General features: G+C 42.8%; 1 protein-coding gene across 5 annotated transcripts in view; it reads left to right on the forward strand.

The window, feature by feature from the left end:
• LOC121613817 (WD repeat containing planar cell polarity effector) overlaps positions 1-16,452 on the forward strand; it is a 78,585-nt gene that overhangs the window by 29,442 nt on the left and 32,691 nt on the right. For all 5 annotated transcript variants that reach the window (XR_006007213.1, XM_041947466.1, XM_041947464.1 and 2 more), the window contains exons 4-9: positions 2,653-2,703; positions 4,679-4,749; positions 5,811-5,870; positions 6,523-6,637; positions 11,481-11,617; positions 14,238-14,429. Coding sequence is in view for 4 of the 5 variants with exons in the window: in XM_041947466.1 (XP_041803400.1) it covers positions 2,653-2,703; positions 4,679-4,749; positions 5,811-5,870; positions 6,523-6,637; positions 11,481-11,617; positions 14,238-14,429 (626 nt within the window). In the remaining variant the exon portion in view is untranslated. The remainder of the gene's footprint in view (positions 1-2,652; positions 2,704-4,678; positions 4,750-5,810; positions 5,871-6,522; positions 6,638-11,480; positions 11,618-14,237; positions 14,430-16,452) is intronic.

A 16,452-nucleotide genomic window follows, 5' to 3' on the forward strand; every position in this document is an offset into this window, starting at 1 on the left:
TTTTGTTATGTGTGCATGTGTGTCTGTTTTTTTTTTCCTGATGAAAATGATGCATCTTGCAAGCATTTTTAAAAATCACACTGTGTAGCCTGAGGAGCTTTGCTACATATTTTGTCCTCCATGTGCCACACCTTCAAAATTAGACAAATTTTACAAGTTTCCGACCAAAAGTCAACCATTTTCAAAGTGACACTAACTTGTCAATGAGAGCGCAACAGACTTAAGCTGCCTTCAAATTTTTTGTATATTTAACAAACGTAGAAAGTATGAAATTAATATTTTAGAACACAGGTGCAACTGCTCAGTATGTAGAGTGCAGTTCAAACTACCGACTAATGCGATTGAACTTTCATACACAAAGAGAACTGACCTTTTGCAACACCATAGGAAGAACTATATTTCTTAACTTATTTAGCCTTTCTGCTACACAAGCTACAGACTTTGATATTTAGAAAATGTACACATGAGAGTATAAGTTGTCAAAAGTGGGCCGCTGCCTCTTCGCCTTGTCTTTGCTTTAAAATGGATTATCAGTTTATCGTTTTTAATTAAAAGTAATTTCATGCATTTTTTCTGTCATTGAATATTGATATCCTTGAAATTCCTTGTTTCGTTTAATATTTATTTAAACCTGCATTACTTTTTTTGGCCAATGCAAGAAGCTCTAAACACAATAGTGGCATTTTATCACCTTGTTGTATTGATCAGTTAATATGACAGTCATGTTAGCAGACAGTTGCAACACTTGCATTCAGTTCAGTTGTGTCGTGTCCAATTTTCGCTCTCATTTGTGCTTTTAGTTTCCACCAACTCCTGAGGGAAATATCCGGCCCGTTAGCTGCTAAATGCTTCATTATGCTCAGAAGCTGGTTGCTAACTTTGTCTGTCATTTGATGCTGAGCAGGTAGTGAGCAGTGGTTTGAAAGACTGAGCCATTGTTTAACGTGAAATATTGATTAGGGCAGCTTTCATTAATATCATTACTTTCTGTGAGAGTTCTCTTTGTGGCCGAAGTCACTCACCGTTGTGCATAAACCCTCTCTTTCTTTTTTAATGCAGTATCTCTTTCTTTTCACTTCCCTGTTTTACTCCATCAATTCTGTGTTTTTTCAGTCTCTTTCTCTCCATCTACTTGTTTTTTCTTTTGTTACTGTGCCAGTCTCAGATGTTTCTACCTCTCTTTCACTGATTTCCTTCTCTTTGTCTCATTTTTTTCTCCCACCATGTATATTTTGTTCTTTCTCATTTTGTGTACAGTATGTCTCCCTGTTTCTTCCTCTCTCCCTCTCATCATGGGGTTTTCTCCCTTCTCCCTCATCTGAGAAGCTGCCTTCTCTTTCATTCCAATCTTCAGTGGAGAGACGATGCTCTCGCTCCAAATCCTTTCATTTGGAGGATTACTAAAGTGTGGCTTGATATCAGAGTGGATGGAGGAAAGTGGGAGGAGGAGTAGGAGGGGAGCGACAGAGCAGGGGAGCAGAATCTCTATCCAAAAGTATCACAACATTTTCACACAGCGTTGTAACGATGGCTCAGGTCATGATACGATTACATGTACGGTTGATTACATTAGATTAGATTAAAATTTCTCCATTTGATATTTTGTGTTGAGACTGAATTATTCAGCTTGAACAAATGAATGTGTGTGTGTGCTCAGCCAGGCTGTGGGGGAAAAAATTACATTTCAAAACGATATACTACGTCAATATTTTGGCTCTTATTACTCAAAGGTCCCTTACAGCCCCTGAAAACTGGAGTATTTCTCTGTAACACTATATATTCATGACTGAATAAGCAACAGGTTTCACCAAAATAAAAGCTGTCCAGTCGAGTACAACATACTTGCAATTGATGCTTCCCTTATGAAGGTTATAACGTTCGTTAGTTTGATGAAAGTGTTTGAGAGGTGTTGATTCAACTTATCATTTTTTTGGCTTAGCTAAATTGTGCTGTGCTGACAGTTGTTTCTATTATTTTGTCCAAGCCATTTATATCAATGAGGGTAGTAGTAACAGAAACACCTCTTCATGAAGGTAGGATTCATTGCAGGACTGCTGTATTAGACTGCAGTAATTTTAGCTAAGTGTACCTAATAAACTGGCAAATGAGTGAATTTGTGTGTCTTGTACTGTGACATTTAGGGTCCATTTACATGAGCGTTTGTAACATAGACAACATTCAGTGTATCAGTATCAATGAAATGGCCATGAAGCCAGGTGTAGTTCCACATCTCCCCACTAGAGGTAGACCCAGGCTCATTAGAGCAGCTCCGGGGGTCCCCTGCAGCCAAACGCCCCCCCCCCAGCCCTCCCAACCCAGCCCCAGAGCAGGTGCCCATGTCTGGGCCTGTCTGGCCCCTCACCCCCTTATCTGATTAATACTACTAATCCTGGAGGTGTTCCTGCCTGCCAGAGAGGCCGGCCACCAGACTGGCCACTTTCTTGCTCACAGTGACCGGGCCACGAGGCACGGTTATTGGTTACACTGTGCCAACAAGGTCTCTTGGAGCTAAAGGGGGATGTTTGAGCTCCAGCTTAGTTTTCTGTCCCTCATTATCTGCACCTGCATCTGAATCGTTTATCCTGTACACCATGTTATTTTACATATTCCAAATCAAACCCTTCACTTGGCCTTTTTATTTATTTTTTCCAGCCAGTTCCCACGAGCATCACTACTACAATGAGAAACTCCTGTTCTGTGAAGGTAAGTTCCCAACAGTGAAACTCAAAAGAGTGGCTGAAACAATTTTATTCTTCATGTCCTCCAGTGTGAGTGTGTTTGAGCCCCAGCCATCTTACCGGTGGATGACCATCTTCCAGAAATCGCTGTCCTAGCCAGTCAACTGTCCTACTTGCTCTATTCTCTCCCTCCCTCCCTCTATTCCCCTTACTCTCTCTGCTTTTCACCCAGTAGTGGAATACAAACACCCTTATCAGGAGACGAACACTCATCCCCCTGCCCTCCCCTCCCTCCTCTCTCCCCTGACCCCCCCTCCCCTCCACACCCTCATTTGTATGCATCTGTTTACCTCCTCTTCCCACTCATTCTTAATAGAGAATCCCACTCCTTAATGGTTCGTTTCAGTAGAGATGAAGAGGGAGACTGTAAAATAAACAGATAGGAGAGTGATTGCACCATATTGAAAACAGCAGTCCTTCCTTTCCTTTTATTTTTTTCTCCCACTGAACTTCATGTATGTGCGTGGGCAGAAGCAGATGCACAAATTCAATTAGCTGCTTTTTTTCCACATCTTTCCCTTCCTCTGTTTAACCACTAGAGATGGGTGGTAAAAGGGAGGGCTGGGAAATTAAAATGAAGGGGCCTTGGTGTGGTATGTGTTGAGATATGTGCCGCTAACTGCGAGGTTGCATTTGGGAGATAACTCAAGAGCGCCAAAAGTCCTCACGATTAAATATTTGCTTCTCCTCAAGGACCAGTGTGTGTGTGTTTATGAAGGGACATTTTGCTTTCAGTAGAATATTTTCACTCCTTTAGTGCAGCCACATCAATCTGTAAGCAGCAGACTTCAGACTTTTGCTGCTTTGGTGATATGGTAGTCAGAAATATAAAACTTGTAACTACATCAATGTATTTTCTACATAGTACGTAATGGTTTCACATTGGAGTTTGAACATAAAAGTAAATGAGTGACACAGCTCCTGCTACTAAGGGTAAGCAATGCTGGAGTGATCATTTCATTAAATTTGCTGATATTAAATGCATCAATAATTGCCATAATAATCAGGTTCCTAAGTGGCCTGTTGGTTCCTCTCAGGATTTCTGGCTCAGTAACCCAGCGGGCATCTTTCATAAATCCTCATTTGGGCTTTTGTTACTTGTGGAACCATTATGTAAAACTTCTTACCCACAGATCTGAAAGCAGATGACAGGGATCATTTTAAAGTTGAAGTCACTCATGTTGCCTTGAATGATCTGGTGCTTGTCATTGAGTATTATGGTCATTTTATTGTATGTACAAACTATCTTAGACTGTAAAGATGTGGTATGTAGCAGTGATTCATGCAATATACTTGCCCCTATAAAAATTAAGTATTACATAGCTAAATACGTTGAAACACTCTGAGTTTGAGTTATTCTAATGTACCTTCTCAGTTTTCTAACAGTGGAAGACTGAGTATGTTTAGAAATGACTAACCTGTTGATTGTATTTCAATTAATCAGTTCATTTTTTAGTCTATAAATTAGAAAAAATTAGTGAGTAGTTAATTGAAATTTGGCTTTGCTCAAGGCGACATCTTCAAGCTGCTTCATTTAGTTGATCAATCAGCTTGTTTCAGCACTGATTGGGCCTAAGGATTTGTCCCCGCAGTCAAAATGGGGCTAAGATTCATGAGTGCGGCCATCATTCTGTATTCATTCAAGAATAGATTCAGCGTTGCATTTTGGAACACCAGCTTCATGTACCTGCATCTCTTTATTCCACCTGACCGTGTTGTCACCACCCTTTATTCCTCATGTCACTCCTTTTCATACTTAGATCTCAACCCAGATACAAAGTTCAACCCTTTCACCCTTTCCTGTTTTTGGTGCCACATTCTTCCAGATTCCCATGAGGGCCTTTTAGAAAAAAAAAAGTAAAAAAGTATTTCTCCTATGTCTGCATTTAAAAGTTCAAGTCACATGATCTTTAGGTCCCTCTCATGTTTTTCCTCCATAGCTCGAGGCTATTCGTGGACCCCCAGGAACCGCCGACCGGAGAAGCTACGCGATTCGCTGAAGGAGTTGGAGGTACCCGCCTCCTCTGTTAAACCTTCCACCACCACCCACCCCTCCTGGCTTCCCCCCTGTCTTCTTCCTCCCTCTGGGGATTTTCGGAGTTTTCCCTTTCCGAAACGGCCGATTGATTAACAAATAGGGGCATTCTCTTTCTTTTCTCCCTCTCCCTTCACTCTCCCTGTCGTTCCGTTTGTTCTCCTCTCTCCCTCTCCTCTCTCATCACCTCTCTTTCGGCGGAGCTCTGTCATCGAGGGGGATATTTGAGGGGATCAGGGGGCTGCAGGCTGCCCCTCATCCCTTCTCTTCCTCCCTCCTTCTCTCCCCCCTCCTTCCCTTCCTCTCCCCTCATTCATCCCCCTCTTCCTCCCCCCTTCATCCCCTCTGTACTTGTGGCAGTACAGACCTAGCTTTGTTTGCTGGAACCTGTCTGTGGCTGTTATACACACACGCACACACACACACACACACACCACACAAACTCGCACACACTCCCCACCCATCCACCTCCTTCCTCTCACCCGTAACCATTGTCTGAAACTAGAAACACCCCATCTCACCTCCACACCCCAACCTCGTCTTCCCGCTCCGTCCCTCTCTCCTCCCATCCAATCACCCCAGCTGGGTTTGGAATGTGGCAGGAATGACTGACCTTACACACACACACACACACACACACACACAGACATGCACACAAGCAGTCCTTACCTGCATCCTCTTTCAACTCTCTCCCACCCCTCTGTGAGCAGGAGCTGCTGCAGTGGCCACCTGTAGTGGCAAGTGTCCGCCACTGTGTACCTCCAAGATAATTAATGCACGTACGAGCGACACTGGCATTACAGCAAGATTAAAATTTCAGTGTTTTGCAGCTTTGATAAAGGCAGGCAGAAGCCACAGCACTTATAATATACATTTTCAATCTGTGTTCAATAATCACACATTTGACCTGCCTGTTTAAAACACGTTCTGTGTTGCTCTCAGCTTGAGGTATTGGTTGTATTGGGTGCTTGAGCCCCAGTTCTCTGTTTGTTCTGTTTCTCTCACTGTCTCTCTGTTTATCTATCGTGCTCATTCAGGAACTGTTGCAGACCAACACCTGTGTTCACACCAGATGGAGGAAAAAGCATTGCTGCCAGGTACACACCCTTCTCAGCCCACCACCTACTGTACACACACACACTCTCGCACACACACACACACACTTCTTTTCAGGCTCAGATAGTGGCAGATGATTAGTCTCAGACCGGCCTTGGAAAAAGAGCTTCACTGTACTGTAAGACCAGTTACCAGGCCATGTTAGGCTAACAGGGAACATCTGAAATAATGTCATCATAATTATAATGTGACACTTTTTGATCCCTGAAGGCTAATTCTCGTGTTGCTTAATGATAGTAATAATGTTTGAACATTAACCACAGAGGTCTGAGAACCGGGATTCTTCTTTTTAGATATTAAAGCTTGTTTTTGTATCAAATATTTTTTTTTTATGAGGAGATGCTTATGACCACTTTCTACTCACCCACAGTCAGATTAACCCACAGATGCCATATTAAGTTGTGGCATTGATTCAAGCAATGCTAGTTGGATAAACTCTTCTACAATTGTCATTGTCATCCATTTCAAGTCCAGTTTGATGTCGTTTTTCTTTATTTCCAGGTTTGATGTGTAAATACTTTACTAATTGAACCGTCACACATTGTTGTTTTGTGTATGTATGTGTGTGTGTGTGTGTGTGTGTGTGTGCGTGGGTGGTGGTGTGGGTGTGCGTGGGTTGGTGGTTCCTTGCAGGTGATGCTGAGCAGTGGAGTACTGGTGACTCTGACCCTAAACGGACCTCAATTTGAACAAGTGTGTGTAGACCGCACATTAGTAGGTCGATTACCAGCCAACACTGTGACTGATGGTTAGTCACTGACACACACACACACATTGTTAATAACAATGATCATGCTTGTTTTTTTAGCCTTTGATCTACAATTTGCACAATACGTGTTTATTTCTTTAAAAAAAGGTTTTTCACTCTTTAATCCAGCATTGGTGCTCAGTGCATTAAAGCCTTTAGACATTTTTTACTGTGGTTTTGGTTACTTTAGTGCTGCTGATGCTAATTAGAGCTGTTGCATAACCATCACACCTTTTATGGCAGTAAAAAAAAAGCTTTTTGCTGAATTGTTGGGATTTTTGCATTCACTGAATGAAATTATGGTTCATATGTGACTTAAATATTCCAGAGGTTCATTGTGATTAAAGCAGATTTAAGGACACAAACATCATTGTTTCCACCTATCTCTGCCCACAGCCACCAAACACAAACACACACAAACACAAACACAGAGGTTTATATTCAAATGTTCATTATTTTAAAACCACAAAACCGTCTACCAGCACTTTGTCTCACACTGTCAGCACCAACTGTGTGCTTACACCTGCTCACCACACATGCAGCTTGACATCTACCACACACACACGCACACACGCACGCACACACACTCCCCAATCGCCTCACCACTTTGTCACGCAAACACTCTCTCGCACACGCGCCGACTCACACACGAAACAGGTGCCACAGGTGAGCGAGGCGACTGTGCTAGCTAATTGCGGGCAAATCCTTTTGTGCTGTGTGTGTCCAGGGGCCTTCCCTTAAGAGCATCCATCAGTGTTTTTCCTCCATCGCGCGTTCCTCCAGGGAGTACCGCCCCCCTCACACTGCGCTCCCTCGCTCTGCAGACCTGGCAGGAGAGAATAAGGGGCCGTGGACACCGGCCCAAATCTGCTAATTATTTCTTTCTTTCTGTATCAATTATTTGTTCATAACACCGCCCTCCCTGCTTCCATCCAGGGTCTCCAGACACCTGATAAAGCCCCTGTAGTACACACACGCACACACACACACACACACTCATATACAGGCATACGCACACTCATTCTCACATGCGTACATAGATTTTTTTTTATATAGACCAACAAGCACTTACTGTATGTACATATACATATCCACGTACAGAGAATGAAAGACACATGCACACGCCCACATTCACAATAGCACATACTCAGGCACACCCACACACACCCAGGTACACATACACCCACTCACCTCCCACTGTGCTCCATTCAAAGCCTTAGAGGCACTAATTATTAGAGTAATGGTTGTGAGAGGGTGGGTTCCGGGGATTGTGTTTGTGTGTGTCTCGGTTTGTGTGTGTGTGTGTGTGTGTGTGTGTGTGTGTGGGTTGGGGGGTGTAGTAGTAGGTTAGAGGCTGTTCTCACATCTGTCACTTGTTAAATTAGCCTGAGACAATTAGAGTAGAGAGTCAGACCAGATAGACACCTTCGAACACATTCACAATGTATAATTACCGAAACAGTTTACAATTACAATCAGGTTGTGTATGGTGTTGTGACATACTGTATGCTGGGTAAAAGTGGCTTAATGTTGTCTGCATGCATCTGCATATTCAGTCACTGCCGTGTCGGATCAATTTAAATCAAATATAGGGCTGCGACTAAGGATTATTTCATATTATCGATTAATCTACCAGTTATTCTCTTGATTAATTGTTTAGTCTGTGAAATCAAGTAGTGAAGTATTCACAACTTCATAGAGTCGAAAGTGATGCCCTTAAATTGTTTTACTCAATCAACAGCCCAAAATCAAAATATATTTCAGTTGTTATCACATGTGACACAAACAAGCAGCAAATCCTTATATTTGAGGAGCAAATTTTTGCTTGAAAAATGACTAAAACAATCAGAATAATTTGGTTTCCGTCCATTAATTGATTAATAATTTCTGCTTAAGTCAAATCCTGAATTAAGATGTAAGTCACTGTGTAATGACAGAGAATTCGTTTGCATTTTCAGAACAGGATTGGACAACTTTCTAAAACAAAAAGGTTCTCAGTGTTTGAATACTGAAGAAAATCCCCTTTCTGATTTGCATGGATTCAGCTGAATGTGAGGCCTGGTGCGTATTTGCCTCGCTGAGACAACAAGCAACAGCAGCCAGGTCTGTTTTTGTTTCGCGATGTGACAAAGCAGGCTTACTGTCCCCTCTTAAACTTTGCATCCTCAATGCCGGTTACCTTCCTGTCTACACCATGAGCTCTGATTGCATCATACAGAGCAGTAGATTACATATATTTTACACCATCAAAGTATTACTGGCTTTCTTTGGCCGATGGCTGGGCCAAGCTGCGCATATGCTCCACGATTAAGCATCCTTAAGTGATTTTTCATAGCCGGTTTCATTTACCCATGTTTAAATGTGCTTTGGTTAAGCCCATTGGCCTCTTATGTCAACATGCTGCTGAGGAGATGGCATTAAATGGATTTAGAGGAGTGTGTGTGTGTGTGTGTGCTTGCGTGCGTGTGCGTCTGTCTGTGTATATATGTGAAAGAGACTGTGTGGTTGGCTTGTTTTATGCTTGTGGGTGTGAATGCATGTGTGTGTTGCTGTGTGTAAAATGTATAAAGCATGGTTGCAGTCTTGCATGTATTAAAGTATATGTAGCTATTTATGCACATGTGTATGTGTCTAGAGGGTAAGTATGAATGTGTACATGTATACACTATTAATGTGCCCGTGTGTGCGTCTGTCTGGGGGGTTGTGCGGGTGGGTCATGAAGGTCTGGCCCTTAATGCCAAATCAGCCACCTGGTCCCAGATTGGGCCACAGCCTGGTTTCATATCCCTTCTTCATTTGGGAATGAATGGGATTAAACCTAATCCCGTTTATAGACACCCATCGAGATCAATACTAAACTGCATTTAACTTGATTTGTCTGTAATCTATTACAAAGACGCTTACTATTGCATTAAACGTTGTTGTGGAAAGCCCAGGCATCATTAATGGCTGTATTTTGTGATGGTTTAAGCCTTGAACCAGTTTTCTTTACAAATGCTTTATAATCCAACTTCAACATAGGGACGGACTGACTCAATTGACCTGATTTAAGATGCTAGTTTTTCTGTATTTTCAAGCAATGTTTCACTTCCCTCATGAATATTTGCATATTAATTTGAAATTTTCACACAACAGGATGATTTGAAGTGTAATCATACCAATACCCGCATGTTTATAAATACACACATGCCACGGTTAATTGGCGGTTAGATTTCTAAATCTCGGGGTGCAGCCTTGCTCGTTCAACTCAAAGCAGGATATCTGAGAGACATGTGTAACAACCCCCCTCCTTTCCATTTAATTGGTTTCATAAACAGATTAATTTGAAGGAGAGGGGGGCTTAATTGCTAATCAGTGTTTCCATGCAGCTCCTGAAGAGTTGAACAGGATCAAGTGTGTTCTTCTACCACAAAAAAGGCCTTAGAGCCTGCAGTACGCTGACAGGGGGAGAGAGGAGAGAACATGGGAGGAAAGAGATATAAAGAATACAGGAGGCAGTGGAAAGGAGAAGAGAGGATGTGAGAAGGTGAAGAGAGGAGAGGGGAAAATTAGGTGAAGAGGAAGAAGGAAAGAAGAAGTGAGGGAGATGAGAGGGAAAGAAGAGAGAATGGGAGGCAGATAGAGGAAAAATGTAAACTTCTGTCCTCCCTCTCCAAACTAATCCAAACAACGTATACAGTTTGACAGGGATAATGATAAATGGTGCTGCAGTTTAATGAAGTGAGAACATTTAGATTATTAAAACATTTATCAGAATTTAAACTTAATTGTTGAGCAGAAAATAGTTTGTTGATGTTATTTCCCAGGCATTTGAGGAGCAACATATCGATTCACAAACACACAAAATACAGAATCTGGACTTAATGAAGCAGAGGGAAGGTGTTAAGACTCAGGCCAAGTCCACCCAAATACTGTGTTTTTTAAAACAGGATTTTTCTTCCTTTGTTCTCAAAAAAATAAAAAATCCTGTCCATATGAAAATGCAAAAATGCAAAAACACAAATGAAACACTGTTAAGAGCATGTATAAACCAACACCCGGCAATATAATCCTAACCCTGAAGCCATGTTGGCCAATCATAAACCTGAAAAAAGCTATTACGGAAAGGCTACCTGCACCTAGAGGTCCAACCGGGTCTCGTCAAAACCGGCCATGTTGGCAGCAGGGTCTGTGTTGTGGGAGTATGGGATTATGTAGCAGTGACCTCCTGTTAGCAATGTTTGCACCAGCACTATTTTGACCACGTCTGTCATTGCACAGAATCGCTTCATTTAAACTACTGACTATTTAAAACTGCTTGTTAAAAACTACTAATCCTTTATTAAATAGCTCTAAAAACAACTACAACAGCAGTCTTATGCTGACATCTTCATTCATTACCATTGGATGTAAGATTCTGTTGTTGTAAATCCAGAACATTTCTATATTTCCAAATGAAGTGTGTGGGTCCCAAATCAGCCTTGTCAATACCAGTAAAAAATCCATCGATGAAAGTGTCTGGCTACTGGGTGTGTTATGTCACAACTTTCGATAGAGCTTCTGGGTCCCTGTGTTTCTGGAAGTTAAAAGGCTTTTAGAATAAAGGAATACCTCAGAAAACTAGTGAATCATTATTGTTGTGTACTGATAACTAATTTCAGTTACATTTTCCATGTATGCCAATTTCTATTGAATTCAACGGATCATATTTTATATAGAAAGTTGTAAGAACGATGGAAACCAAACTGTGTGGATATCAGTGGTCTCTATTTATGTAAGGAGAAAGTGTCACCTCAACAATGCGCAGTTGTTTTTTGTTTTCAATCATGACATCCAGTGACAAGTGTGGTGATGTCATTCCCAGCGGTGCTGAGCGATAAGCTGATTCTGCTGTCCTTCCTGGAGCAGAGCCAAGTGGCTGCAGTCTACCTCAACCAAAAGAACCAGGACTCCCCAGAGACTGGCAGGCGAACAGACAAACTCTCACCCTCTGAAATCAAGGTACAGTAGAACGCATCGATGGAGTGTGCATGAGTAATGTGTCTGTGCTTGAGAGAGAGAGAGAGAGAGAGAGAGAGAGAGAGAGAGAGAGAGAGAGAGAGAGAGAGAGAGAGAGAGAGAGAGAGAGAGAGAGAGAGAGAGAGAGAGAGAGAGAGAGAGAGAGAGAGAGAGAGAGAGAGAGAGAGAGAGAGAGAGAGAGAGAGAGAGAGAGAGAGAGAGAGAGAGAGAGAGAGAGAGATTGAACGTGAGTCAAAAGAAGAAGACAAGTGGAAAGCAGAGACAAAGAAGAAAGGTGTTAACATCGTCCTGAATTTCCCACATTTCCAAAATCTTTTTTTCTTCTTCTTGAAACCCAGTCTCTTTGGTTGAGGTTTAGCAGGCAGAGACAACTGCTGGGTCATGATTGACCTCTTCCCCATAACAGCCACTTAAACAACCTACTTTACAAAACTAGAACAATACAACTTGCTTGAAATTAGTAAGCAGTCAGTTTGGCAGTTAACCAGTTAGCTACCCACAACACCCAAAGCCTTACATCCTGTCCGTTGGCTTGATACAACTTGTAAATGATAAGCGTTGGCTTGTTTGTATCTTTGTGCACAAGAGGTGCACAGTCTGTGAATATATTCAGAGTAATCACCATGAGAATATGGCCCTTTGGTTTAACATGGCCAGGTAGCCTCTATGTCTCTCTGTCTTTCCTGTTTCTGTCTATTAATCCCTCATAAAGGTGTTATTGAGAGGCAGTCTCATCTGGAGGTGTTTGTGTAGGTGCTTGTAACAGGTCCGATTATGCGCCGTCCTGTTCTTCCCTCCCCAAAACAAAACTACACTGTGTCCTCCTTCACGAGCTGGCTAACCGCTAACCCTGGCATTATCACATTACTGCCAGGCCCTTTTGTTAAGGTGTGTGTGGGTGTGTGTGCGCGTGCATGTTGGTGTGTATAAAAGCAATCGTTCCTGCCTGTCTCCAGAAGCAGAGTCCTGATAAGACACCCCCCCTCCACCACCACCCCATATTGTACACCCCACACCTCTGTCAATGCATGTGCATGCAACCTGCAACATACACATGTGTGCACATGCACACCCAGCTACCCATCCCCCACAACAAACACACACATGCACAACCACATACACATTGCCCTGGTCCAGTGGGCTAAGCTGGGGAAGGGAGAGTTGGGGGCGTTGAGGGGGGGGGCTAAACTAATCCGGCCCACAGAAAGTGGTTTTTGATTATTGCTGACCAGCAAACGCCAGCAGAAAAAAAGAAGACTAGAAGAGGGAAGAGATGGGTAGGGATGGAGGGATGGAAAGGGGCATGCGGGGGGCAGAGATAGTGTGTTATTAACCCCAGTGATTTTCAGATTTTTTTTTCTTTTTCTTATTTTCCATTTCTAATCTGTCAGTGATCTCCCGTTCAGTGGTTAGGGGCAACTCTTTGTTCCCTTTATCATCAGATGTACTTCCATCATTTTAATTTGCCTCTGTATTATGTGTCCAAAGCAAACATCTGCCCAAGGGTGCAAGAGGGGCAGACATGGACCACTGAACCTCAAATCTGCTCTACTCATACTGTACAGCTTGTCGATTTACAAATTTCTGCATGTTTCTCTGCTTTTACACCTTTTTGTTTTTTTGCACTGAGGAGTATGTTGTTTGTAAATTTTTACAGAGACAATCGTGTCTTCCTGCTCAGGTCCCAGACACTCTGCACTGTGACAGAGGTCATGGGTGTCTGTGCTAATGTGTGCGTGGTAGCCATTCACTCTGGTAGCTGGTTCATTGTGTTGGTGAGTGTGACTGGAGATACAGAATGTATGAAAGGCCTGTATGATTATGGGCGTGTGTGTATGTTCATGTGTGTGTGTGTGTGTTTGTGTGTGTGTGTGTGTGTGTGTGTGTGAAGAAGGAATGAGCCGTGGTGTACATGAAAGGCAGGGTCACAGTATAACACCTGCAATTTCACCTGCTTTAAAAGTGCTTCTGGATAGAGCACTGTTTATTGGTGTGTGTGTGTGCGTTTGTGTGTTTGCACTTTGTGTGTCTGTAAAAGTGTGCGTTGATATACACTTTTTACATCAGTGCCTCTATATTTATGTACATGTGTATTTGTGTGCATACATGCATGCATTCATGTATGTGTGTGTTTCTTTGTGAGGGTACCCCCCCCCCCCACAAGCGCCACGAGAGCTCATTACTGTGCGTCTCTTTGTTGTGGCCCGTAGAGCGTGGCGGACCTTCCCAAAAATATGCACATCACTAAAACAACAAGCCCGACAGAACAAAAAACACACACACACACACATTAATAATGGAAGATAAAAAACAACCTTAGACATCAACAAAAACAGGATGGGGGAAGGACAGGAGAGTGATGTTTAAGGCTACAGATGTTGAAGCTTCAGAACCCTCAGGTGTTAACACGGGCTAGAGAGGTGAATCCAAATGGGTGAAGCAGTACGATACTCTGATAACTTCCCCTTCGTTATGAGATACTGTTGGTGCATCTGCCAGTGTTTATACTTTTACCTACCTTTATACTGTCTGTCTATCTACTGTACTGCCTATTTTGAGCCTCTTAACATACTTGTGTGTGTTTGTGTGTGTGTTTGTCCAGGTGGTGGGTGTGGATGTGAGTGGGCGCAGTCGTAGGCTCCTCAGACGGGTGGGTCTCAACCGTCTGCAGGATGTGGCGGTCTGCTGGTGGAACCTGGACGAGCCTGATGAGGAGGTGTGGCCCTGGACTCCCGCAAACTCGCAAAGGAACAACCTGGTTCTGCTCAGCTGCTCACCTACTGAAGGCCTCAAGGTACACAAAAAAACACACACACACACAAACACACACACTCTGAGTTGGTGAATGACAATATTCAATCACCAGGGTAATATTATATTCACAAATGTTGGTACTTCTTTTGTTGATTCTGTTTTTAAAGGCTAATTAAGTTATTATTGACTTTCATAGTCCACCAAGAAAGTACTGTATGCTCCAGTAAATTCTGCATTTATAAAAAAGAATTAGGGGAAAAGTTGTGGAGAGCAAACAATGTGCTCAAATTGCCAGGTAAGATTATTAACTCTGTGTATCCATGGGGCCCAGACTGGGAACCATGGAGCAACCCTTTACCTGTACCAGTGCACTGGAGGGTCGGTTGAGTTCGCCAATCCAGCCTACATGTGTTTTGTTGACTTGGGGAAGGTTTGCGACCTTGTCCCCGGGGAGACTTGTGGGGTAACTGTTGGAAGCTGTGGGGTTCTTGTACATCTGGAGTGAGACTTCTTGGCTTGTCACAGATTCTCTGTTTGAGTGAAAAGTGTCCTGTTTGTTGACCTAGGACTCCACCTGAAATCCACCTATTTTGTTTGTTTGGGAGCAAAATTCTGCTTGAAATGAAGGAATGCAAGTGATTGTAAGATGGAACATGAAACACGAGGTGGTGTTTTGCTGTGTTAGCAGTGATGTAGGTGTCGTAACGAGTTGTCGTAGTAGAGAAAGCTGAGGTTGAAGGTAAAGCGCTCAAATTACCAGTCGATCTACAATATATTTAAAGTAGTTAGACTAGCCCAGCCATCCAGAATGAGATCGGACTAGATTTGCTTCTGCAAATTGAAAGTCATGTGATCAGGTTGCTTCCTAGACACCTCTTATGGAGGTATTTAGATACATACATATCCCACCTGGCCCAGGAACACCTTGTGAGCTCCCAGGATCAGGACATGGCTGCTAAGCGTGCTGCCACACCTGGATGAGTGACAGAAACCTGATGAGTGGATGAATGTTGAATTAACTAGGGATCGTTGAAAAGCGTGTGTGTTGAACCCATCACTCAGCATGCAATGGACAGAGGGATAAAAATGGTGCTTGCATTTGTAGAAAATTGTTAAACATATGCAACAAAAAAGTCATATGTTCAGGAAGCCTTTCACCTTCTTGATGCACTTCCTGCCACCTTTAGCTGTTAGGGACAATGTGAAGGCCGTGTGGGGTTTGTCCTTTTGTGTGAGACACTTGAAATCCTGCTTAAAGCCTCTTTCAAATTAAATCAAGCTTTTCTCCTTCAGCTCTCAATATGAGCATCTCAAAAAACTTTCGAGAAAAGAAGCTAAGCTAAATCTAGTAATTGTGATTAAATACAGTAAACAAAACAAAGATATGAGGCAGAACAAGTATAAAATTATGTGTGCCTATGACAGAAATTCTTAACTTTAAAGGTTTTTTTAATGAGACTTTAATAAGACCTTTCTGTGCTGTTTGAAGCCTTAAAGACACAAATCACAACTCCAGCTGTGCGTTTTTTCAGATACTCACACACACTCTTAGGCGCACACACACACACACACGCAGAGTGAGGACATGGTGAAAAAGGCAACAAAGCTGCTGTTTTGAGCGGAGACCTGTGTTGTCGTGGATGGGATTGGGGATGGTGTGTTAGTCACCTCAAGGGTGGCACCTCTGTGTTGCACCTTCATGCATCACCATATGAAATAAGCAGGAGAGCTAAGCTGTGGTACAGCGTGAAGGAGAACGCCTACACACACACACACACACACACACACACACACACACACACACACACACACACACACGCTTAGACACACATCCTCATGGCCCCCGGCAAAACCCTACCCGTGACCCGATTCTATGTCAACATAGGATTGGCCTTGTGCCGAAAACAGATGAAAGATCCCAAATTACTGAACTGGGCTTAACTCCACTCCTCATACCGTGTACCTCAGTAAGCATATGCAAAATATTCACCACGCCAGAGAGAAAGGGGAGAGAGTCTGCGAGAGGGAGGAAAGATGAGCGTTACCAATTGCGTGCTAGGAAA

This window comes from Chelmon rostratus, chromosome 11 (assembly GCF_017976325.1).
Source record: "Chelmon rostratus isolate fCheRos1 chromosome 11, fCheRos1.pri, whole genome shotgun sequence".
NCBI classification, from domain to species: domain Eukaryota; kingdom Metazoa; phylum Chordata; class Actinopteri; order Chaetodontiformes; family Chaetodontidae; genus Chelmon; species Chelmon rostratus.